Source organism: Cupressus sempervirens, chromosome 1, assembly GCF_028749045.1.
Source record: "Cupressus sempervirens isolate cs-2001-9-10 chromosome 1, ASM2874904v1, whole genome shotgun sequence".
NCBI lineage: Eukaryota > Viridiplantae > Streptophyta > Pinopsida > Cupressales > Cupressaceae > Cupressus > Cupressus sempervirens.
The window spans coordinates 305,938,177-305,964,089 of record NC_143118.1 but is presented as its reverse complement, the minus strand read 5'-3'; the positions used below and the strand labels follow the sequence as shown (position 1 = coordinate 305,964,089).

The window sequence follows — 25,913 nt, the reverse complement described above, 5'->3', positions numbered from 1 at the left end:
GTCTTCGGTTTCAGACTTTCACTTCTTCTAATTAGTTGTATTGAGAGCTAAATTTCCTCATTGTTCTATGCAACTTTCATGAAGAGAACAAGAGAAAAATAAATTGTTTCTACAAAAGACGTCTTCAATGGATGTGGCTACTAAATGTGTTAATTAGAAAGGATGTCTCACATATATGTTACATGCTAAATTTAGTATAAACCCCATATTCTAATTCAAAGCAACATCTTTATTCTAAGTGTAACCCTTATTTCACTAATATTAATGGAAAATCATAAGTCTCTATGATAGGCATATTTATTTAATACAATTATTAAACATTGCAATAAAACTTGCATTAGCATTATTAAACAATATATAATGTTCTCACATAATTATGAAGAAATATTTTCTATATAGTTGATTCTTATCTTTTCTTTCACACTTTAAATTAAATTGTTTTCCTTATTCAAGTCATGTTTAAAATTTTAATCCTAATTATGTTCATAGTGTATATCCAAATACTCCAACGCTACACCTAAATCTCACACTTCCCTTAACCACATTCATAATTTTATTGTAACACTTAACCACTTATTAATCCTAACCATAACACTAAATGCCATATAAATGAAACTGTAAACCTTGGATCCTAATCCTAACTCTATATGTGCATGTATTGAGCATTTTGTAGGTTGTATACCTAACCTTAACCCTATCTCTAATTGTACTACTAACTAGCAATAATAATATGTTTTTAATAGGGAGAAGGTGGTAGAGGGGTATCGTTGTAAGGGAGTAGAGAGAGAGAGAGAGAGAGAGAGAGAGAGATGATGATTAGGGCGCATATCTACAGAGAGGCAAGGGCTCATATTATGTTTTTAATAGAGAGATGTTTTCAATGGAGAGAGATATTAGAGAGGGGTGGAGAGAGGGATTTTTTCTATAGAGAGAGAGATATTAGAGATAGGGTGGAGAGAGGGATACGATGGTAAGACAAAGGGAAGGGTGGGGAGTGAGAGAGAGGGTGACTTGGGGGCACACACACACAGATATATATATATATATATATATATATATATATATATATATATATATATAGAGAGAGAGAGAGAGAGAGAGAGAGAGAGAGAGAGAGAGCACCAAGAAAATACATCAAATTATTTGATAGTATTCATAATTTAATTTAATACGTTTGCGTTAGTAATGTCATCAATATTAAAGGTTAAAAGAGCCTATTGTAATGAGTTATCCTAATATGGTCTTGAATTGGTTATTTGATAAAATTTGTATAAAATAACCATGAAGTGGTAAAATGATGATAAAAGATATTATTATTCCATTCTAATATGTTTGGAATACTCTTGTGAAGCTATAAAGTCATTTGAGTCAAATATTGTAAAAAGTGGTAAAATGCAGCTTTTCAAAAGTTGGAAAAAGACAAAATGGGAAGTTAGATTGTTGTAAGAGGAAGTTGAGTAGTTATAACTTCCACATGAAGGTGTAAAGGCTATTAAAACTTTTTTAATGGTCATTCATAAGCATGATGTAAAGTGAGAAAAGGATTGGAAAGCATTGGAAGCATTTTCGTATCATATTTTCATTGTTTCAATCTATTGTTTTGTTGTCTTGAAAGTTTTTCCTCTTGTTTTCAGGTTTTGTACGGAAATGTACAACCTAGAAACAAGTGTATTTCTATTATGATAGTTGAGTACATTGAATAAGCCTTCCATTGCTTTTGGTTTGAGATGATTTCATGCAATATTGAGGAAGTTATCAAATTTTTGGTGAAAACCGTTTGTAACTGCCCAAAACTCTGATTCACGACAACCAATTTTGGGAAAATAATCATAACTTTTTATTGCACTATTGGATCTTGCTATAAATTGAAGACATGATATATAATTACCCATTCTACTTGATATGAACGGTGGGATTGGCTTGATTATGAATATTTGAATATTTATTGATGACTGTTTATGACTATATTTTCAGGACCAGCATAGAGTTTATTTCACATATGTTAATGCCTCTATCATGTTGAAGAAATTGTGTTGATTATTGAACTCTATGGTTGATTTGGGGGTTCTTGAAGGGTTTAATATACTACCTTGCATCAAATTGGTATCAAAGCTAAAAGATCTTGAGTGTGTGGGTCGAGCACCAAATAAGGCAATCCACACCAGGACCTAGCTAAAGAAAAATTTGTTATTTGGTTTTTGCTAATGATTACGGTTGCAGGTGCTTGACCATCTAGCTGGAAGAAGGCAGACATAGAAGGTTTGTCAAGGGCCAAAGAGATGGTCCAAGTTCATAGGATATGGTCTATTAGTTGTCAAGAGACGAGGGAGAGAGGCAAAGAGGAAAACTCCTAAGTGAGGCAAAGAGGTTGTCGATGAGTTGATGCATCATGAAGAAGTGGACATAAAGTTGGTGAAGCACCATGGATGGCATCCATATACACTCCACTAATAGGAGTCACAAGAAGATTACTTGAAGGAGTATTAAAGCAGCATATAGATAATGAAAGAAGAATGAAGAGGCATGAACATGAAATGAGAAAGATGACTGAAGACAAAGTTGAAGATCTCACTCAAAAAGATTTCTTGTAGGTTATTTCCATCCATGTTTCCAAAGGACTTGGAAACTTTTCAAAGTTGGGAGTATGGTGCAAGAGCACCAAGAAAATACATCAAATTATTCTATAGTATTCATAATTAAATTCGATTACAGTTGCATTTTGTCTTCAATATTAAAGGTTTAAAAAGTCTATTGTAATGAGTTATCCTAATATGGTCTTGAATTGGTTATTTGATAAAATTTATATAAAATAACCATGAAGTGGTAAAATGATGATAAAAGATATTATTCTTCAATTCTAATATGTTTGGAATATTCTTGTGAATTTGTAAAGTCATTTGAGTCAAATATTGTAAAAAGTTGTAAAATGCAACTTTTCAAAAGTTGTAAAAAGACAAAATAGGAAGTTAGATGGTCGTAAGATAACCTTAAACATAACTTTAATTGTAATTGTTAAATGTAACAATACTAATTGTCAATTTAATATTAATCTCACCCTACCCCTAGCCCTAACCCTCACCCTACCCCTAACCCTAATTCTAATTGTCACCATTAACATAATATTAGTACTAACTTTAAAACATTCACCCTAACTATAACCATAATTTACCATTAGTCCTAGGTGAAATGCTAAGGTTAACTATGATCTACTAACACTATTTCTAACCCTAATGCTAACACTAACCTTAGCCATAACTCTAATTTTAATCATAATACTAACCCTTACCCTTATATAATTATAGATTAAAATTCATATAATATCCTAACCTTCCATCCAACCTTAACCTTAACCGTAACACTAACAATAGTTGTAACCCTTAGCATCATTAATTTAAATTTTAAACATCATAAAATGTCTTCCATGTCACACCACAACTTGCTTATGTGTGTGTGTGTGTGTGTGTGTGTGTGTGTGTGTGTGTGTGTATGTATATATATATATGAATATACAAATATATACATATGTGTGTGTGTATGTATATATGTGTATATATATGTAAATGTATATGTGTCTCTCTCTGTGTGTGTGAGTGTGTGTGTGTGTGTGTGTGTACACACACACACACACACACATATGTATATGTACATACATATATACATATACAAACATACATGTATGTATGTATGTACATATACATAAATATATATATATATAGGGGTGTGTGTAACTATATATATTATATGAATACCTTGTAATATAAGAGATATTAATATATTTGTAGTTGTAACTTATTCCTTAATCTCTTGTTGTAGCCGTGGGAGTTGATAGTTGGTGTTATATATATATATATATATATATATATATATAGAGAGAGAGAGAGAGAGAGAGAGAGAGATCTTTCCCAAGGTGCCTATTTTCTCAACCATAACCCACACAAATAATATTGGGGTTTGATAAAAATAGGTGCCTTCAGAAGGATTACTCTTGGCATATATATAGGGGTGTGTATATATATTATATGAATATCTTGTAATATAAGATATATTAATATATTTGTAACTTATTCCTTAATCCATTGTTATAGTCGTAGGAATTGATGGTGTTATGTAGTGAAAGGTAGAGTAAATCCAAAGAATCTATGCTCCTTAGGGTAGAGTTTAGGGAGGAGGTGAGGAATCTAGGCTTTAACTATATTGATTACCAAATGTACGCTATTCATAGTTTCCTAAAAATAGAATTGATTTAATTATTAATAATGTTAAACATTGTAAATTGACAACCTCCTAGTAGGGGTCATTACAAGTGGTATCAAAGCATAATCTTGCCATCCTATGAGGAGCATGCATGCCTATCAAAGGAAAATAAAATAAAAACAAGATGAATGCATAATTAGCCAAGGAAATGAGGGCATTTATGGAACAAGCAATTTAAACAACTCACACACTACCCAAAGCATTATAAAGCACGAGGAACTCAATCGACAGTCTTAGGAATAACTCTACTAATGGGAGGGACATAAATTCTAATCACTCAAAGAACAATAATGGATCTTCCTCTTCTAGGACATCCAAGCCCCCTTTTATACCCAGAGGAGATAATATGGGGGGGGGGGGAGGATTCAAACAACCCACAAATAGTACTACGGAAACATTAGAGCATATGCTAGTTTGGAACCAAAATTAAAGTACTTATAACATAAAACTTTTGTAAACACGTCAAGAATCGTCTCAACAAAATGTTGTATAGTTCAAAGTGTAAAAATGAAATAATAGAAATAATAGTTTTTGATAATGTGTACACTTCATGTCTTCATTCATTTAATGTACATACTTTATGTATACCTCATCTGTGTATGTTTTGTGTCTTCATATATTCATTAAATATATTTTAATATGTGTAGTTCTATTATAGATTGATCTAGAACAATAAAAACAATTAGAGGGAGACAAAACTAAGGTGTGATCAATAGGCACCATTATGGGATAGTATATAAGATCATCTCTCTAGCAGATGTGAGACATGTATCTTAAGTTACAAAATCAACTATCCAATAATATATATATATATATATATATATATATATATATATATATATATATATATATATATATATATATAAGGACAAGCAAATTTAGGTGGTGTGGACTATCTACTCCTCAACCACGACAACTTTTCGAACTTGGTGTTTTAATGCCTCTTTAGTATTTGAAGGTTCAAACCTAATTAGTTCACTCATAAGAGCAACATAATTTGAGTGACCTCTAGGCTTCACGCTTTCTCTAAAAGTTCCCTTTAGTGCAGCATAAGTTTCTTCTTCTTCAAGAACTTCTCTTGCCCATAATGGTATTTTTCTCTCATTAGCAGGTCCAGGGGGTTAAGGAATAGAGTTCACAAGTTCATAATTTTCTACAATTGTCTCTCTCTGAAGTCCAGTGTTTGAATCCTCTTCCATTTCTTGTGGTGACTCATCATTTTTGTCTCACTAATGTTTCTAGATGTTTTGAATGCTATGTCTTCTTTGAAAGTTACATCTCTTCTTAGTTCAATTATTTTCTGACTAGGAGCATATATCCTACAACCTTTAGATAATCCACTATATTCCACAAAGATCTCTTTCTTTCCTGATGGATCTAGTTTTGATCTTTTCACCTCAGGAATGTGAATATAGGTTAGGCAACCAACTATTCTCAATTGACTTAAGTCAAGCTTGTTTCCAGTAAAGACTTCTTTAAGAGTTATGTTATCAAGACTAGAGTGAGGACATTCTTCTGCTTTTCAGGGCTCGGACTAATCACCATATGGATCAGGCTAATCAATTATGCCAGTTATGCACTCTGATGGAGGTTGAGACCGAGACTCACTTCATATTTCATTGTCCTCATTACTATGAGATCAGAGGGAGATTCTATTGCCTTTTCAGAGACTGTTCTTCTCTCTCGATGTTCTTCAGTTATATTGATCAACAATGTTTAGCACTTTATCTTCAGGAGGCCACCCATCTTCGTGAGAATACCCTGCAATCCTTTCATCAGAGACAAATTTCTAATCAGCTCATTACCACATTTTTCTCTCCCTTGTCTCCTCTGCAAGGTTTGAAAAGGCCTTCCACTACTTCACATTCCAGATCTGTCAGACATTGTACCAATCTCTACAAGTAGCATCAGTCCTATAGGGGTTCTTCACGACATCCGAAGACTATGGATTGTCCATGGATGTACCTCTCTATTGCGGATTTCTTTGTGACAATGAAGGACCCTTAGTCCTTACCTTGTCTTTCTTTCTTCTTGTTGCTTTGTTCCTTTTCAATCACCGTTTGGTGCCTTTGCTTGGCTGGCTCTTCTGTTTGTATGCTCAGTCCCATAAACCGTTTTGGTTTTTCGTGGACATTAATAATTTTATCTTATCTTATCTTATATCTGCCCAAAATGACGTATGAAGATTTTGATCATGCATCATAGTCTTAGTAGCTTCTACGATGGTTGTGTTCTTCCTTTTTGCTACCCCATTTTGTTGAGGATTATATGGGACACTGTACTTCCTCTTAATTCTAGTAGTATTACAAAATTCTTTAATGTTTTTTGAGATATACTCTCCCCCATTATCTGACCTTAGAGTTTTAGTTCTTTTCTCAATCATATTTTTAACCAAGGCTTTAAATTCTTTGAATTTTGCTAATACTTCTACTTCATTTGACTCTTTGAGTTTTAGAAAATAAATCCAAGTCTTCCTAGAGTAGTCATCAACAAAAATTACATAATACAAAAATCCGCCTAAGGAGGGTATTGCCATTGGTCCACATAAATCAGTGTGAGTTCATTCAAGTACATTTTTAGATTTGTGTTCACTACAATGAAAAATCTCTTTAGAATTCTTCCCTCATGCACAACCCTTACATATTCCATCATGTCCAAGTTTTAATTTAGGTAGTCTTGTGACAAGTTTGAAGGGCACATAAGTTAAGATGTCCTAGAGTCTTCTATGCCAGATTTCATTTGTAGTGGAAACATCATGAGTAGGGGCTTGATTTTGAACATTACACAATTTGTACAAACATCCATCACAAACTCCTCTTGTATATGCATTCTTTATGTTAGAGTTCTTAGGCCAAGTGAGAACTTTCCCATCCAAGAATGTAATATGATACCCTTTGTCTTCCAGAGCGGAGATGGACATTAGAGTTCTCTTGAATCCTAGTAATAATAGTACTTCAGCTAGTTGTAGGGAAACTCTAGATTTTAAATTGATTGTGTCGGTCCCAATTCCTTTCACAAGGTGTGTGGAGTTATCTCCAATAGTGACTTCATCTGAATTTTCACCAAGACTATCTAGTTGTTCTTTGAATCCAGTAATACGACATGATGCTCCACTGTCTATGACCCAAGTATTTCTATTGGTTATTAATTCACTTGATAAAGCTGAATAGAATACCATTCGTTCTATATCCTTAACTTCTTCTATAAAGGCTTGGTTCTTGAGACTTTCGAGACATTTTATCGAGAGATGTCCATACTTATCACATCTGTAGTATTGAACTTTAGACATGTCTCTCTTCCTTTTTTAGGAATGTTATTGTTGTCTTTTCCCTTCTTTTGTTTGAGGTTTCCTTTCTTGTGAGAATTTGTATTAGAACGTGAATCTCTTCACTATTTTTATTCATAATAATTGCTCTGATAATCAATCTCGACTTTACTTGAATGCAATCAGTTTTCAATCAAACAAACTTTGGGGATCGGGCACATATCCCTTGTATGAATGATTCCCAGGATGTGGGAAGTCCATTTAGAGTCAACATTGTTAATTCTTTATTGTTAATTATCTGTCATGTTGTAGATAATTGATCTCTCAATTCAGTTAAAATAAGATGTAATAGTTTCGCCCTTATTCATTTTTATATAATGAAATTATTACTTTAGTGCAAGGACTTGACTAGTATTGTTTATCTCATACATGTTCTGGAAGAAGGTAAACATGGCATGAGCACTATCTAATTTTGATATGATAGGGACTATGTGATCCTTAACCGAGTCGACTAGGATCTTCATGGCTTTATTGTTATTCCTTTTACATTGAGTTTTCTCAGTCCCATCATTCGTATTGGTATAACATCTTCTATATATGAATCCAATTCTTGTTCTCAAAGAGTCATCATTAATCTGAGTTTCCATAAGACAAAATTTACAGCACCCTCAAGTCGATTTTCAAATTTAACTTTGTTCACCATGATTGCTAATGAATTGGAAATTCCTTTTGATGATGTTTTTAGATTTTCTGAGGTTGTATATGCTCTTCGTATTGTATATAACTAGGCTCTGATACCATGTTAAGGAAATAAGATCAGGCATAATAACTTATGATTTTATCTATATGTCCCTTATCACGGTATTCAAAACCTTTTGCCTTTTTTTTATTTGGCAGATTTATATATGTATACTGACTGTTATAACAGCAAGTATATTTTGATCTGATTTTAATGCATATAAAACAGACTTGTTTGATGTAAGATCACTGCCAATGTAATGGTATCACTTGTAAGTTATGGATTTTCCAAAGGGCAGCGATCTTCTCTTATTAAATATGGTAGTGGAGAGTCGTGTCCCATGTAGGGGCATGACTCTACGTGGCTTAAACCACATAGGGTCATGTCCCTATATGGGCCATGCCTTATCATTAATAGATGTCGCTGCAAATTATAATCGCAGCCTTAAAAGACCACGATCTGCATTTAATTTTAATCGATGTTAAATGGAACCATTTCCTTTTGGAATATAATCGGTTTTGTTTGATAATACTGATCACAATTATTATTATTTACCTTGACAAGAATCATTAGATTATTATTAATTGAACACTATATATATATAGAATCTAAGGACAATAAAGAACAACTTGGTAATCATGATAATTGTTCAACACACTTTATGATCAAATCAATCGGACTAAAGCTATAAGATTAATAGAACCCACGTCTGAACCCAAATCCAAACTGGCACCTTAGACTTTTTTCAAACTATATAGAATATTTAATTGACTGTGAAATCAAATTCTATCCCAGATCCAAGAGTCAATTTTGGTTTGAAAGTCCTTTCAAAGTTTTTGGATGAAAATATCAAACTCCACTTGGACTCCACTGATGGTATCAACCATGTTTCTATTGAAATATAAACCTTAGATTTGTCTCTTTTATGTTGGACCTATATGCTATTCGATGAGATGTTCTTTTATTATATTTTACAAGAACCAAAATGACTTCTCATTTTTCTTCCTATCTAATTTATTATCAGATGCTGCAACTATACTTATAAATGGAAATAGATATTGTTCTCCATATAAAAGTTGATATCCAGGATTCTCCTGGAAAATACTGTTTTGTTTAGGACCTGGATGGTTTTTAAAGCTTGAACCTGTTTTGTTTAGAACCTGAATGGTTTTTAAAAGCTTGAACCTTATCTCATGTATACTATATAAGGAGTTTAGATAGGTTGATCTTCTTTATCGAAGATGTTTGACAAACTGAACTGAGCTATCTTGCTGAGAGCTTCTTAAAATTGTCCTACAGAAGTTTTTATCACTTTGTGTCTTTTGCAATTTAACCAGTAACATATGATGTGTGTTTGGCCTTTTACTAATATTGTTGACTTTAAAATGGGTTCTCTTTGTTATTAATGTACATGTTCTGCATGAATTTCCTATGTTATCCATCTATATGGTAGAAAGACTCATCAAGCCCCAAAAAAGCGATTTAAATATAGCTTGAAAAGATTAATGAATTTACACTGTAAGGCATAAGTGGACTGAGTCAGTTTTTGGCTTGTATGGTTCTAATTTAGCCTAGTAGTATTCTACTGTAACTGCATCTATTTTTGGGTCCCATTGACCTACTTCTGCTACTCATGGACACTAACATCATTCCTTATTTTTCTCTATCTCACCCTGAAATACAGTCACACCTTGTGGAACACAATTCACAACTGAACATCAAATTGCTATTGGAAAACTATACACCTTCCCCAGGCAGCTAATTATATAGCTACAATCCAGTTGACACTTAACACTTATTGCCATGATCATCAAAATCGCTCTGTTGTGAATTCTGAGGAGTGTGTCGGCATGGAATTTTCTATTTTTGAAAATAGTTGAGCACTTTTGTGATGTCAGCACTGAAATGAAGTAATCTTAGTTTTGGGATTGGCTAAGTTGCAAACAACTTATCCTTTTCATATATGTAAAATATACACTGAGCAAAATTTCAATCAGATAAAACATAGATTTGGCAAAGAGCAAGCACCTCTTCACGCTTCTTCCTTGTGGCAACATGTAATGCAGTGTTACCCTTTTTGTCTGGCATCATAACTATAGCTGGATCAACCTTAAGGAGTAACTTCACTACTTCCAAGCAGTTTGCACCTTTGGCTGCCATGTGCAATGCTGTCTGCCCTTTCCTGTCTTCTCTTCGAACCATATGTGGATCCTTTTCCAGAAGAGCTGTAACTATCTCCGTATAACCACTTCTTGCAGCAAAATGCAGTGCATTCTTGCCATTGCTCCTAGCAATTTCAATCAACTGGTAGTCTTTTGCAAGAAGCTCATTAACAACCTCAACATGGCCATTAATTGCAGCAGAAATAAGAGGTGTAGCATTTGATAAATCAAAAGTTTTGCTCAGTCCCGGTTGGAGGTTCAGAAGCTCTTTCACAATACCTGAGCATCATGTATTGAAAATTACATATCGGTCATATTAGAAACCAATGCAACATTCAAAGATAAAAAAATTCATTCACCTGATTTTAAAAATTAGTATAAAGATGTGCAGAATAGGATAATAATCTATAGCTCCTCGTGGTGTGCAGCAGATATAAATTCACTCTGAAGATATGACTCTTCATTTAAATGATTTCACGCTGCAATTTTAGGCATATCCAGTTTGAGGAGGAAGACAATTTTTTGTAAACTTGTAAAAAGGAGAGTTTATTGGATTTTTTAAACGCAGATGAGGAGAGGGAAGGCCATACATGAAAATATACTCATCCACAACCAAATAACCATTATGTGAGTAGAAGGGTCACTTCCAAACTTGACATGAGAGCATTGTTTAACAATTGCGAGGGGACAATTTGAGTATTAAAACTCCTACCCTGCCTCTACAAGGTAAGCCAAGGTGAGAAATTTTGTAAGCATGATTGAAGCCTGTAATGGAGAGGCAAGTTTATCTGAAACTAGAAGCAGAGTTTACTGTGGCACATTGTTTTCAGTGTCGAAGTGCTTTGTTTGCTACAGAGATGCTACTTGGGTTTAACTTAATGTACTGAATATATGATGACAATGGCTTTTAGTTAGCACTTTTGTCTATCATTGCAGAATCATTTTCCTTTTATCTGGCATGAACGAGTAAGGTCATTTCCTTTGAGGACAGCTTAGAATTATAACAGCTGACAAATTGTAATGGTTATTTCTTCAGTACAAGTAAGACTTTTGCACTATGCGTTAGATCCCAAATAATCATAGCTAACATTTGTGATTCTTTAGCTGGTTGTCTTCTTGTAAATCTCAGCGACCTGGTATTTCTAAAACTTTGCAAGTGATTTGTAAAAGCCTTGTCGCCTCTAGTTGGTTCTACATACAATGCAATAAGAAATTGGTAAAAAGTAATGGCATGACCACAAGTTTATTACAATAGCATATCATTCATACAGAAATAATGTTTTTTTCTTAATTGTGGAGCCATGTCCCTTATTTTTCTTTTCATAGGGTGGTTATTACTTTAGTCTTTGATTAAGCATCTGAAAACACATCTATTACAGTGAACAATTTTCCACTCATAAGTGGTTCCATGGAGGAAGTTTCTATGAATAATTATTTCAATATGCTGGGATTGGAAATAGAAGATATCAATTGTGCTTAGTCAATTAATATTTGTGTTCTATACAGTGGGGGCTCTGTCACCTTTTCAGTACTGTGGCACAAAATGTGTGGACCTGCAAGGCAAGTAATTCTCTCAGAAAGGATCAAGTATCTGACAAACAGCCACATTACATTTTTCTTCTGCAATAATATGGTAGCAGGTAGCTTTAGGGGGTAGTGGTCTTGGGGTTTGCAGACTGCTACATTCTAAAGCTTCTATTTGTGAGGACTTTGTATCTAAGCTGGTGGCTGCATCCCATAATGCAGTGCATAAGTTTGGGTCGTCCTCCACCATTCTGGTCAGGTTAGAGATATGGAAGTCTTGGGTTCTCAAATGGAGGAAGTAGCTAAGGTGATTGAAGGGTTCCTTTGTAAGGAAGGTATTTTGTCAGGAGAAGAGGAGTTCGCACCTGAGGATAGGTGGACAGAAATGAAATGAATATGTTCTTCATTAATTAATGGTCCTTAATCTTTTATGTGCAGATGTTTACAAGGTTTTAGAGGACCTCGTTGCAATCCATAACAAATGTCAACTGCAGGATTCAAGTGAGTACACATTCTCCCTTCTGTGCAGATAAAATAAATTGAGTATGGAGGAGAGTTTTCATGGAATCCAGTTTTCATTGTTTTATGAGTATCGAATCCTCTGATAGGTGGCGGCAAAAATACAAGTGTGGTGCAGATTGAAGACATGGCTGGTTGGGCGTACCAGATAATTCTGGTATGCTTCATTGGGGTGCGTGTTGTTTCTCTCTATTCCTTCTGTTTGCAATTGTCTATGATCACATTAGCATTAGTGCTGGGAGAAGCATTACCTTGTTTTCAGCTCCTTAGTTGATAGTTGTTGCTCATAGTCAAAGGTTTTATATCTGTTGGTTTTGTATGAGGTCTTATGAGCAGTCACTTTTGCTTGTTATGGTTATTTTATTTTATCAGTTATAAATTCTGTGATGTTCTAATTATTTTATATTCTTGAGCAAGCTCTCAATAGAGTTCCCCACTAATTCATCTAAAAAGTTTCTTATCATATTTGCATTCCATACACTTCCAGCATGATAGATATTTTGGACCACTTAATACACATTTTATTATAAGCATTTGGCATCAAAATATGCCTAATATTAAACAGCACTTTGCTCGGGTTTGAAAACACGTCTACATTTACAATGAAATAGAAATCTTATGGCACTTCACAAACAGTTCCTGGAAAGAAACATGGAAACACACATGTGAAATAATGTGCTCATTTGATGAGATTTAGCTTTAAGTAACACAGATTTTATGTTTGAACTTTTACAACTGTCTGAAATTGCAAAAATGAACAAACTATAAATGAATGAAATTTAGCATGGCAAGAGAATACCAGCAGCCTCCTAGCAACTTCTTACAATCTTAAGATAATTCTATATCAACTAGCAGCCGCATCTGTCACACGTGTAATCTAACAGTTTTCACTCCCTAAGCTTTCATGGAGAAAAGAAACCATGAAAAGATGAAAAATAGCAATAGAGATGATTGAAAACTTAAGTTGCCGATTCAGGTCTGGGAACAGGTTTGGATTTGGGTACGGGCAAAAAAAATTCCATTTGGGTTTGTAAGGGGGTATATATATATATAAGAGAAACATACATAATTGCAAAACTAAATCATTTCAAAGTATGACTAAATCATTTCAAAGTATGAATATATGTTGCTTGATCATTGATCAATGCCAAATCTCAAAGATAAACATTAAATATTCGCTCATCAATCTATGTTCATGATTCTGGAAAAAAACATACATTGAATTACTGAATGGCAAAATGACATTTCAAAACATAGACTAGTTCATCAAATAATAAAGATTAAAACATAATAATAATATCATAATAGTGACTAAGTGTTTAATAATTTATCATTGTATCAAGGCCATTCAAGGGTCAAATGGGTCCTCAAAAGATGTGGGATCAATGGGATCATCCCTAGCTGCAACTAAATCAAAATCCTCATCATTGGAACCCAAACCGGTTCCACTAGCAAAATGAGCACACCAAAATGAGAGAGCAAATGAGATAAAATGTGTTTAATGTATTTGCTGGGTGGATATCTTGTAACCGACAGTTTTTGCAAATTCAGTGCAAAATAGGTAGACCAGCCACAGCATATGAGATAGAGTTTCTCCTACCTTTAAGGGATGGCTCCCCCTTCTCACCATTCCTTGGATCAACTCAAGATAAGCAAGAAATTGAGAGGTTTTTGTAAAGGATCTTACCAATATCCTTTCTTCTTAGCTTTCAAGAAAGAATCCACTTACCCATGGAACGAGTAATGAACAAGATTAAATTTCTAAACTACACTTTTATCTAATAGTTGGAAACGGTGATACCGATAAACCATCACCAACTCAAAGGTTGATTGAAAGCATACCAGTGTGGCTCTAAGTCTCGTTTAAATAATTTATAAGAAAAATAACTACCATTGGGGCAAAGACTTCCACAACTAGAAAAATTCTAACTATTTTTTGTGAATTTGAGATGGTAATACAAGCTATAGTCAAAGCTTCTAGACTTTGTATCACCACAATCGCTCCCAATCAAAGTGTAATGACCCTTGATCCTAATAATATGAATTGAGGTCAAATTTTATCATTTAGTCTTAACACCCAAGTTAAAAATCGATTACCACCATTGGTAACATTAAATAAGATCATTTTCCCCTTTATAATTTAATTGCATAATTGATGGTAGAATTACTGTTGCCCGAAGAAAGAAAGAAACTACCCAAGGCTCCCTCATGGCTTTTGCCCATATTGGGACTCAAGTGCCTTAGCATGATCGAATTACTCTTTCTCCCATGCAAACTCCCTACCCATTGCAAAATCAGATTTTAAAAGAGTTCTATGAACTTACTTAAGTCACTAATGATAAGCTCATGACAATATAAACTAGTCTTAAGTTTGTAAGTTGAACCCATGTTAAATTACAATGTTACTAGAAAAGCTATGGTTCATGTTTAAATAAGATCATCTTTACTTTCTAATGAGCACAATAAATATTAAACTATCATTATAAATTGAAATATAACTTATGAACTTCAATTCAATATATAATATATGCCCAAGGTTAAATACTATCATTATCAATGTAACACGTTAAAGAATTGGATATGGTTTCATTAAGATTGCAAATTACTAGAGAATCTATAATTCATATTAAATAGAATCATTGTTTGTCGTCGAAAAAGAAATTGTGCATCGGCCGACAGGTCCTTTCGGAAAAAGTCTTGTTATGTAGCCGACGGGTAAATAGTTTGTAGCGGGCATAATGTATCTGGCCGACGGACTCCTTCGGGAAAGTTCTTCGGAAAGTATTTATAACCCCTTCGGGAAGCATTGTAGATAGGAGATCTTACCATGGAAGTATAATGTACTGTGGGCATATACGAATAATAATAAAAATTCTGCTGTTTGTTGTTCATGTTCATTATCTGTGTGCAATTCTTAATTAACCTATGCAGTAAACATTTGGCGCCGTTGCCCGATGGACCTGGTATGCAGGCAAGGGGATATGAATTAAATGTCGAATTAGTTGAACAAAGATAAGAATAAGCTGAAGGAAAAAGATGACATACACATTGCAAAAGAAAATTTAATTTTGGCTCAGCAGACAGCGCCGAAGGAGATTCCAGATGATTGCCGACGGAAACAGGAGTGCAAAAGGATTGTTGAAGGAAACTCGACAACAGCTTGAGTTGGTGGAAGAAGCGAGGGAGGAGTTTTTGAATCTGCATACGCCACGGGAAGAGAATCTTGACGGAAGGAGATTGACTCGCACGGCTTGGAGTGTCGAGAGAGCACGAGCGTGGAGTGACCTCTTCGTCCGAGATATACTTCCGGAACGAACAGCTTCGGTTGACAAACCCTATTCTTCACCAAACAACACGAGTGTTGAAAACAACACGAAAGTCAAAAACAGTGCGGGTGTTGAAAACAAAGCGGAAGCAAAAAACAGCGCGGGTGTTGAAAACAGCGCGGAAGCAAAAAACAGCGCGGGTGTTGAAAACAGTACGGAAGCAGAAAACAGCGCGGGTGTGCAGAACAGCGCGGGTATTCAAAACAGCGCGGGTGTTCAAAACAGCGCGGGAGTGCAAAACGGCGAAGGTACACAACAAAACCCCCAACATATAGTGATAATGGCAGGTCCGAAAGAAAAATTGCCTAAATTTGATGGTGATGAAGCAGCTAATCCCATTCGACATTGTAAAACATATGAAACGATCTGGAGGGCAAATGGCATAATAGGTACAAACAAATGGATCCGACAATTTCCCGCTACCCTACGGGGTGTTGCGATTGATTGGTTTACTGATGCTGATCCACAAAAATTAAATAGTTGGGATAACATTAAGGAGGAGTTCATTACAGAATTTCAACTTTTGCGTGATGATAATGAAATTGTAGCAGAGATATTCAATACCAAGCAAAAGAAGAATGAAACAGTACCGGTCTTCGCCAGGAGATTGAAGGACTTAATCAGTAAAATGGAGAATAAGCCGGCAGATGGACTCCAGAAAAGATGGTTCATTGAAGGTCTTCACCCAAAGCTGCGGAAAAAGATGAAGATCGTGCCACCATCAACATACGAGGAAGCGTACAATCGGGCAATGAACCTCGAAAGTGACCAGAAGACAAAGAAGAAGAAGAAGAACAGCTCGTCTGATTCTGACGATGATGCATCTTTAGGAGAGGATAGCAGCGATGACGAGGGAAGCAACAGGAAGGTCCATGCCCTCCAGAAGGATATGATGCGGATGATGAAGGAATTCAAAAACATGAACAAGGAGACTAAGGGTAATGACCTATGGTGCACGGAGTATAAGAAAAAAGGCCATTCGAAGGGATCCTGCCCGAAAGATCAATTTTGTGAAATCTGCCAAATCCTGGGACACTCGGTAAAAGAGTGCCCTTTCAATTTAAAAATAAGGACACCGCAACAAGTCTTCCTATCACAGGAGGCATCCCCGTCAGGAGGGAACGAGAACACCAGTACGGAAGGTGCCACATCAAGTGGATACAAAAACAACCGGCGCGGTCAAAACAACAACAGCAATAACAACAATGGTGGCAACAAAAACAATGGAGGAAGGAGTCGAATTCAGTACGATGCGAATGGTCGGCCAATTGTTCAATGCCGCACATGCAATCTGTGGGGTCACTTCGTCCAAGAGTGCACAACGACGAACACACCGAAGTTGCTATGCCGATGGTGTGGACCTGGCGATCATAATGATACTAAGTGCCCGAAGTCCGAAGTAAACTTGATTACTGTAGGGACAGACGAGGAAGAAGTTCTGGCAATCACTCGGAAGCAGGCGAAGCTATACCCTGACCCAGCAGAAGAAAAGAAGAGACAGGAGGAAGCAAGGGCAGAGATCCAGAAAGCAACACAGGCAAAAACGGCACACCTGAAGGACCCGCCAAGTACCTCAGTCCGGAACTGTGCAGAACAGAACATTGTATGGTAAATATTGCAAGCTGAGATACCCGTCAGGATAAATGATTTGTTGCTAACTATGCCTCAACTCCGTATGGCCCTCACAAATATAGTTTTGAGTGCTAAGCAACCCGTAGAGCAAGACAACGAGAAACAAGGGGGTACAAGTGCAGAAGATCCGATGTTGTTAGCTCTTTCATCTGGACGCTATCCGGCGGTTGTTGAAATGGGCATTCTCGGGACTGTGCTAACGGACACGATTGTCGACGGAGGATCCGGTGTCAATGTGCTACCAGAGGATACTTGGAAAAAGTTGGGACGGCCGACATTATGGCCACCTACCTTCCAGCTGTTAACAGTCGATCAACACGGAATCAAGCCATTGGGAATACTCACAGCGCAACCAGTGACAATCGGAACACAACCATTCCTGTTGGACTTCGTTGTGATTCCTCTCAAGCATAAGGGGTACGATGCTATTCTGGGTCGGGGGTGGCTGATACAAGCAAAAGCAAAGCACGATTGGAAGAAAAATACTTTCACTCGAAAGCAAAGGCCGGAAGTATGTCATCGATCTACACACTCAGATGGTCGGGGAAGAAGCCCTATCGTCAGATTCTGAGGGAGAAGAGGATGAAAAGGGGCAAACTATGGAACCAGATCAGGAGGAGTTTTACGACTAGAAGGAGATGACGATTTGGATTCAGTAAATGGTCTTTACCATTGGCAGATAGAGGATTATGAATTGTTTCCAACCTGCAACGTACTGACAATAGAAGAACACAATACCGATGAATTTCCAAAGGAGTTCACTGAAATAAAGGAAGGGGATGCGTCACTCAATGTGACCCCGGCACATCAGTTCACTAAAGGAGAACCCATCAAATACAATGAAGTCACGTTGCAGACCATGAATTTGGGAGACGAAGCAGAACCACGGAACATACTGGTAGGAGACAATTGGGACCCAGTACTAAAGACAGCAGCATTCAACATATTTTTAGAGTATAAGGATGTCTTTGCATGGACGTACAAGGACCTGAAGGGCGTACCACCTGAATTGTGTGTGCACCGCATTCAATTGATCGAAGGAGCAATACTCGTATGGAAGAGGCCCTACAGAATGAACAAAAATTATGCGGCCCGAGTTACGGAGGAAATCAATCGGATGCTAGAAACCGGAATTATTTTCAAGGTGCAGACCAGTGAATGGGTATCCCCGATCGTGATCTCCCTGAAGGACTCCATTCAGATCCGAATATGTGTTGATTTCCAATGCCTGAATGCAGTCACCATCAAGGATCCGTTCCCGATCCCATTCACGAACAGCATCCTGGAGGAGGTAGCGGGACACGAGATCTACTTATTTATGGATGGTTTTTCTGGCTACAATCAGATCTCAATTGCAGAGGAGGATAAACTGAAGACAACATTTGTTGTAGAAGATGGGGTCTATGCCTATAATCGGATGCCGTTCGGTCTGTGCAATGCGCCTGCAACATTTTAGCGGATCATACTACACATTTTTGACAAGATGTCCGTCGGAAACTTCAAGGCATTTTTGGATGATTGGTCAGTGTTCAGTGCGGAGGACAAACATCTGGCAGCCTTAGGCGAGTGTATGGAAAGGTGCCACCGTGCGCGTTTGGCCCTGAACCCGAAGAAGTGCAGATTTATGGTCCCACACGGAAGGTTGCTCGGACACATAGTCTGTAAGGAGGGACAGAAGACAGATCCGAACAAAGTGCGGGTCATATTGGAGATGCAGCCGTCCACCAATGTGACAGAGGTAAAATCTTTCCTTGGGCATATAGGGTATTACAGGCATTTCATCAAAAAATTTGCCAAGATAGCATATCTGTTGGATAGGTTAACTTGCACGACAGAATCGTTCCGATGGGACAAGGAACAGGATGAAGCATTTGAAGGACCCAAGGTACGACTGGCTACAGCACCTATATTGGCATACCCGAATTGGAAGGAGTTTCATGTGCATGTGGATGCATCGAACTATGCGATCAGAGCAACTCTCGCGCAAACAGGAAGCCACGGGTTGGATCATCCGATCTATTTCGCCAGTCGGTTGCTATCAAAAGCTTAACAAAATTATAGTACCACCGAACGGAAGGCATTGGGGATGGTCTATGCTGTGCAGAAATTCCGACATTACTTGTTGGCCACTCCATTTGTGTTCTATGTTGATCATCAGGCCTTGTTGTATATGATCAACAAACCAGTCATTCAAGGAAGAATCAGCCGATGGTTACTTCTGTTGCAGGAGTTTACTTTCAAGATTCTTGTTCGGCCAGGAAACAAACATGTAAGCGCAGATCATTTGTCACGTATCAAAACAGGAGAACCGGCAGACGGTGTAAATGATGACTTTCCTGACGCACAGCTGTTTCAGATTGCTGCACTACCAGAATGGTATACAAGCATCGGCGAATACTTGTCAACAGGACAGTTTCCAAATACCATGCCACCGAATGAAAAACGGAAGTTGGTGATACGGAGCGGAACATTTCAGCTGATTAATGGATTGTTGTATAAAATGGGACCCGATCAAATCCTGAGGCGTTGTGTCCTGAAGGAAGAAATTCCACGGGTACTGAAGGAAGCGCACGAAGGACCAACAGGAGGACACATGGGGCCGGACACAATTGCACGAAAAATACTTCTAGCAGGATTATGGTGGCCAATAGTATACAATGACGCCAAGGAATGGGTTGTTGCATGCGATACATGTCAGCGAGCTGGAAAACCCTTGAAAAGAGATTTTATGCCTCTGAATCCTTCTCATGCTTGGGAGCTTTTTGAACGATGGGGTTTGGATTTCATAGGACCCCTGAAGACGAGCAAAACCAGAAGATGCCGTTACATTGTGGTCGCCACGGAGTACTTGACTAAATGGGTGGAGGCATGTGCACTACCAGACAACTCAACGGTAAGTACAGCACAGTTTATTTATGAGCAAATTATTACCAAGTACGGCATTCCATTACAATTAACAAGCGATAGAGGAGGACATTTTGTAAACCATGTGATCCGACTGCTCACCACGGAGTTCAAAATTTACCATTCACTGTCAAGTCCATACTACCCAAGAGCAAACGGATAGGCCGAAGCTACCAACAAAATCCTAGTATCAATTATATACAAATCCTGCACAGTCGAAGGGGAGGATTGGGAGGAGAAATTACCTTCTGCTCTGTGGGCTTACCGCACGGCGTACAAAGTTACAACAGGGCACACGCCATTTCAACTGATGTTCGGACAGGAGGCCATAGTACTAGCGAAATTTATGATACCAAGCTTGCGGATAGCACTAGAAAACAAGTTGGGCGACATGGAAAGCTTAAAGGAGCGGCTGTATAAACTGAACAGGTTAGAGGAGAAGCGATTATTAGCACAGTGGGCAACTAAAGTAACGCAGAATAGGCGGAAGGCATGGCACGATAAGCACCTGAAGCTAAACAGGTTTCAGCCCGAACAGTGGGTATTGAAGTACGACGGCCGGAATGAGATCAAACCGGCAAGTTCAAGGTTAAGTGGGTCAGACCGTATCAAATTCGAGAAGTAGTGGACAATGGAGCAATCAAATTATGGACTTTCGATGGACACGAAGTGCCTCAGGCGGTGAATGGGTTGAAGTTGAAGATATATCACGGCCAGAAGATTCCTGCGTCATAGAATGGCCTTCGGGAGACCCCTTCGTCATTGCAGATCGACGGTGATGCCGATCAAAGGGAAAACTGATTGCTATTTTTTGCGGAAAAAAAAAAAAAAAAAAAGAGGTACCGTACGATTTAGCACCGTACGGATTTCGCAATAAAATATGAGCGTCGTACGGCTTCCACAAGCACCGTACAAATTTCACAGTAAAGGAGCGTCATACGGATTTCTCAAAGGATGGAATGTGCCATACGGTTTTCAAAGGAAAGAGTCCATACTGTTTTTAAGGGGCAAGTACCGTACGGCTTCTTGAGGGAAGGTGAGTACCGTACGGTCCTTAACACCTGAAGGAAGGAGAATACCGTACGGTCTTTTATATCTGAAAGAAGAAGAGTACTGTACGGATTGTGATATCTGAAGGATGGTGTATGGTTTATGGTGTACGCGTTTCAGACAATCCAAAATGTGGTACGGTTTTCAAGATGGTAGTACGATTTTGTGGCAGTGTACGGTTTTTTAAAGAGCCTGAGAAGGATAACGTACGGAATTTGGAGCCAAATTTTAATTTGCATCGTACGGATTTTGAAGACTTTGGAGGATATTGCAGTACGGCTTTTCTAGAAGATTGAAATAGTGAAGACGCCTTCAGAATTGTTTCATCAAAACCCGTGTGCGTGACAGCTCCAGGAAGGAGGCATCCATATGCAATCAGCAGACAATGTCCAATTTGAAGTCGTACGGATTTCATCTTAAAAGGGCCAAGTTACCATATGCACCTTGCGGGGCACTGTACGGCTTGTTAAAACATCAACCATACAGAAGGCTTCCAGCATTTCAAGCGTACGGATTCCTTCTGAAGAGTAGGGTACGGATTTCATTGTACGGATTATTGAATGCAAGGTTCTCAAGGTTAAGGTACGAAGTTCACTAGTAAGCAAGGCGGTATACCATGATCAGTGGAGGGCATTGAAAATACCACCGTACGGATTTGGGGAAGGCAAACTGTGGTATGGAATTGTGGTCTTCTAGTGGTACGATTTTTTTAAATTTGATTTTCCTTCCAACTTTTCCAATGTACGGATTTCTCATTCCAAAGGTTGCAATTCACCGTACGAATTTGGAAGAATTCTTCACTGTACGGATTTGGGAGACCGTTAGGAAAAGACAAAGAGATAATTAATGGAATCTGCAGGTAAACGGCAGTGGAAAAAACAATTAGCACAGTCTAAAGTTGTGGGAGGTAGGAGCATGGCAGGTACAAGTAACCTGAATGAAGGCTCGAGTAACAACAAGGAGAAGCGTAAGACTACAGCAACTGCAACAGCTGAAGTCACATCACAAACTATACAATTTGAGGGATTAAATGGAACGGATTGCCGAAAATGGTGGCAAGAAACCCTTGATGACCATCCAATTAAAGCAAGCATCAGAAGAGCGCAAGTTGAATGGGCCATTCAGATGCCTGTTTTTTGCATTCGAGATTATGAAGGGTATCTGCGTACCATGATCGAGACATATGGCAGAGTTTCTCGGAGGAGCACATTTCAGTATCTGGGACAGAACTTAGTGGTATCATTCAAGGCAGCAGATTTCACATGTGTTTTTGGCATTCCAGGGCAGCAGGGCAAAAAAATTCAGCTGAAGAAAATTCCAAAGGATGGGAAGCTATTTTTAATCAGATTAGTATGTGGAGATTTGACTGAAGCAGAGCAGGCAGCATTAGCCGAGACATCGAAAGGAAGGGGTTTAAAGAAAACCGACATTTAGGAAGGGCCATGGCAGTGTCTGATGGACTTGGTCAAAAGCAGGCTCACAGGATCCTCTAGGGCATTGGATATCACATTTCCGCAGGTATCCATGATGAACGGCGTAATGACTGGGAAAGTGTACGATTGGGCATCTGTGCTGGCTGAATGGATGCATGAATTCATGACTCTCCAACACAAGACCTTCTATATGCCCCATTACGCCATTGGTCTATTCCTTGATGCCGTAGCATGGATGATTCCAACGGAGGAGTTAGAGGCAAAGCCTGGACCACTGGCTCCAGGAGAACCTCCTATCATGCAATGGAAGCACTTGGACACAACCTCTAGGCAGAAGGGTTCAGCAGGCCATAAGAGGCCCCGAATGGACATGGCAGGTGATACTGACAGCGACCGACAGGAGACATCTTCTGAGCAGGATAGTGTGGAGGAAGAAGAAGGGGAGGGCGAGGATGATGAGGAGGTTCAGATTGTCACAGCTACCCCCTTGCTATTTTTGCGTACTACAGTTCCTATGACTTCCGAGTTGGTGCCCCGAAGTCTACACATGGCTCACATTCCGAGGTTTGGATAGACTTGGCGACCGATATTGATGACTGGAGGATCCCACTAGGCAGTCACACTAGCTGCACCATGGCAACACGGGGTACGGCCTTCTCCTGTCCGGCCGGGAGCAGGATTTGCGGTCGGCTTGGCCCACCTGACAGCAACCGTCAATCGAGAGACTTCTTCAGCCCCTGAAGCACTTCCGGTAGCAGCACCCGTGGCGCCTGCCATAAGTCAGCCACCAACAGTTGTTACCGTAGCACAGTCAGCAGAAGCTCAGGCACTTCCAATAGAGAACGTACCAGACGGAGGAGTGCAGAGTGTACGGACCCAGTGCAGCCCAAACAACTAGAGGTCATGGATAGAGCCAGTGTTTTTCTGAGGCAGCAGTTCCGACTCGTCCCTGACCGGCGTGGCCCGTCCATTCAGTCCCCCAGCTATTCCAGAGTAGCACCTGTACCAAAGCCTCAGTCTCAGGAGGAGGGAATGCCACATGCCGTGATTGCGCCGACAGCAGAGGAGGCGGCACCGGATGTGGGCATGGCTCCCGCTGATGAGGAGGACAATAGTGATGCAGAATGGTCATTGGATGACTTCGCCAAAGAGGATTACGGGTCAGATGAGGACAGGTGCAGGGACTACCTCAGGACTATGAAGTCTGCATTGAAGAAGGGACATGATGTGGCAATTCAAGCTCTCACTCGGCGAAGGGAGTGGCATTTGATTCGAGCTTATATTCGAGGGATTTGTCCTAAGCGATTTCAAACTTGTTTTGTGGATAGAGGTTGGCCGGCAGTTGAGACACCAGAGATGTTGGCAGATTGGGCCACTAAGCCAGAATTGGGACCGAGTGACACTCCGATGATGAAGTTGGCACATGAGATCATGGGACTATACAAAGAGGTTTACTATGCGCGGCAACGTGCAGAGGCGGATAGGGCAGCAGACAGTGTTGCAGCCCAGAGATCTCTTGCGGTTGAAAAAAAGACGAGAAAAGTTAGCCACTGATTTGGCCGACAAGCAGGCAGCTTGGGCAGCAGAGCGGGCAACACTATTAAAGGATATGGCAGCAGTGGTACAGGAGAGGGAAGGGGTTTCCGGGATAAAGATGCAGCAAGGCATGAGTTACGGTTGGCCAAGAGGCAGGCTATGGATGTTGCGCTTCTACTGAAGGAGGCCGTAGAGGTTAATTCAGAGATTCAAACAGATCTGCGCATCCGGACTGACCAGGTGTATGAGTTATGTCGTCAACAGCACTCTTCTGAGACACCTCCTTCTTCTCTCTAGTATTTCCTTTCTTGATTGTGGGTTGTCTCCTAATTTTGCTAGTCGTCAGGAGACGACTTTTCTTTTTGGGGGGGATGATGTCGTCGGAAAAGAAATTGTGCATCGGCCAACAGGTCCCTTCGGAAAAAGTCTTGTTATGTAGCCAACGGGTAAATAGTTTGTAGCGGGCATAATGTATCTGGCCGACGGACTCCTTCGGGAAAGTTCTTCGAAAAGTATTTATAACCCCTTCAAGAAGCATTGCAGATAGGAGATCTTACCATGGAAGTATAATGTACTGTGGGTATATACGAATAATAATAAGAGTTCTGCTGTTTGCTGTTCATGTTCATTATCTGTGTGCAATTCTTAATTAACCTATGCAATAAACATTTTTTACCTTCTAGTAACACAACAAATAATTAAATCATCCCTATAAACTAGGTTGCATTATATACTTCAGTTCAATATGCATAACATAGATAATTACAAATTGTACATACCGATGTGGATAGCCACGTCAAACTAGTACGATACCCACGGTATGGGAATGACGCCTCTTGCCACGGGCTAAGTCAAGTTTGATTGTTGACTCCCCCAACCGGATATTACTTGTTTTCCACATAATGCTTGAGGATTCATTGGTTTCTTGTTTTCTGAGGTACTTCCAACGTGGCCCACTTCATGCCACAAGTACAATTTGTTTTCTACATACTCATAATTCCGTATGTGTCAATGTGACTTTTTGGGGTTATATCCCTTCGATGGCCCATTCATTCTTTTACTCTAGCGACTGGTGGTAGGGCCCATTACTTACGTGGCATAATCATTGGTTTGAACCTCGTCTTCTTCTTCTTCGATGACCATCCCTTATTCGCTCCACGGTGGCGTAGTTGATTCATTCCATGGTAATGAAAAAAACTTCGATTGGTAGGTGTTTGTTCTTTTTATTTTATCGTCTATTTATACTACTGTTTTATCTCCATAATTGATCCCCTATGTCATTGTCCTTGTATTTATATGATATCCTATTATATTTTCCATGCCCCCTTGACATATATTTATACTCCGGTAGTTTGGATGGATCAACATAAATTATACGTGACTTCATAAGTCATGTCGGCCCATTTGCTCATATTAAATGACTTTGAATATGTGGATTTAATTATATTTGATAAGTGTTACACTAATTAATCTTTGAGCTATAGAATGGTTATATATTTAATTAATAATTATTATTTGAATTATATTAACATTAATATGTATAGTTGCCAAAAAACAAAATGAAATGAT

The 25,913-nt window shown here is 38.5% G+C and overlaps 1 protein-coding gene across 3 annotated transcripts in view; it reads right to left on the bottom strand.

The window, feature by feature from the left end:
- ITN1 (Ankyrin repeat family protein) overlaps positions 1-25,913 on the bottom strand; it is a 72,763-nt gene that overhangs the window by 9,332 nt on the left and 37,518 nt on the right. For all 3 annotated transcript variants that reach the window (XM_089823463.1, XM_089823462.1, XM_089823461.1), the window contains one exon: positions 10,287-10,699. In XM_089823463.1, the coding sequence (XP_089679589.1) occupies positions 10,287-10,699 (413 nt within the window). The remainder of the gene's footprint in view (positions 1-10,286; positions 10,700-25,913) is intronic.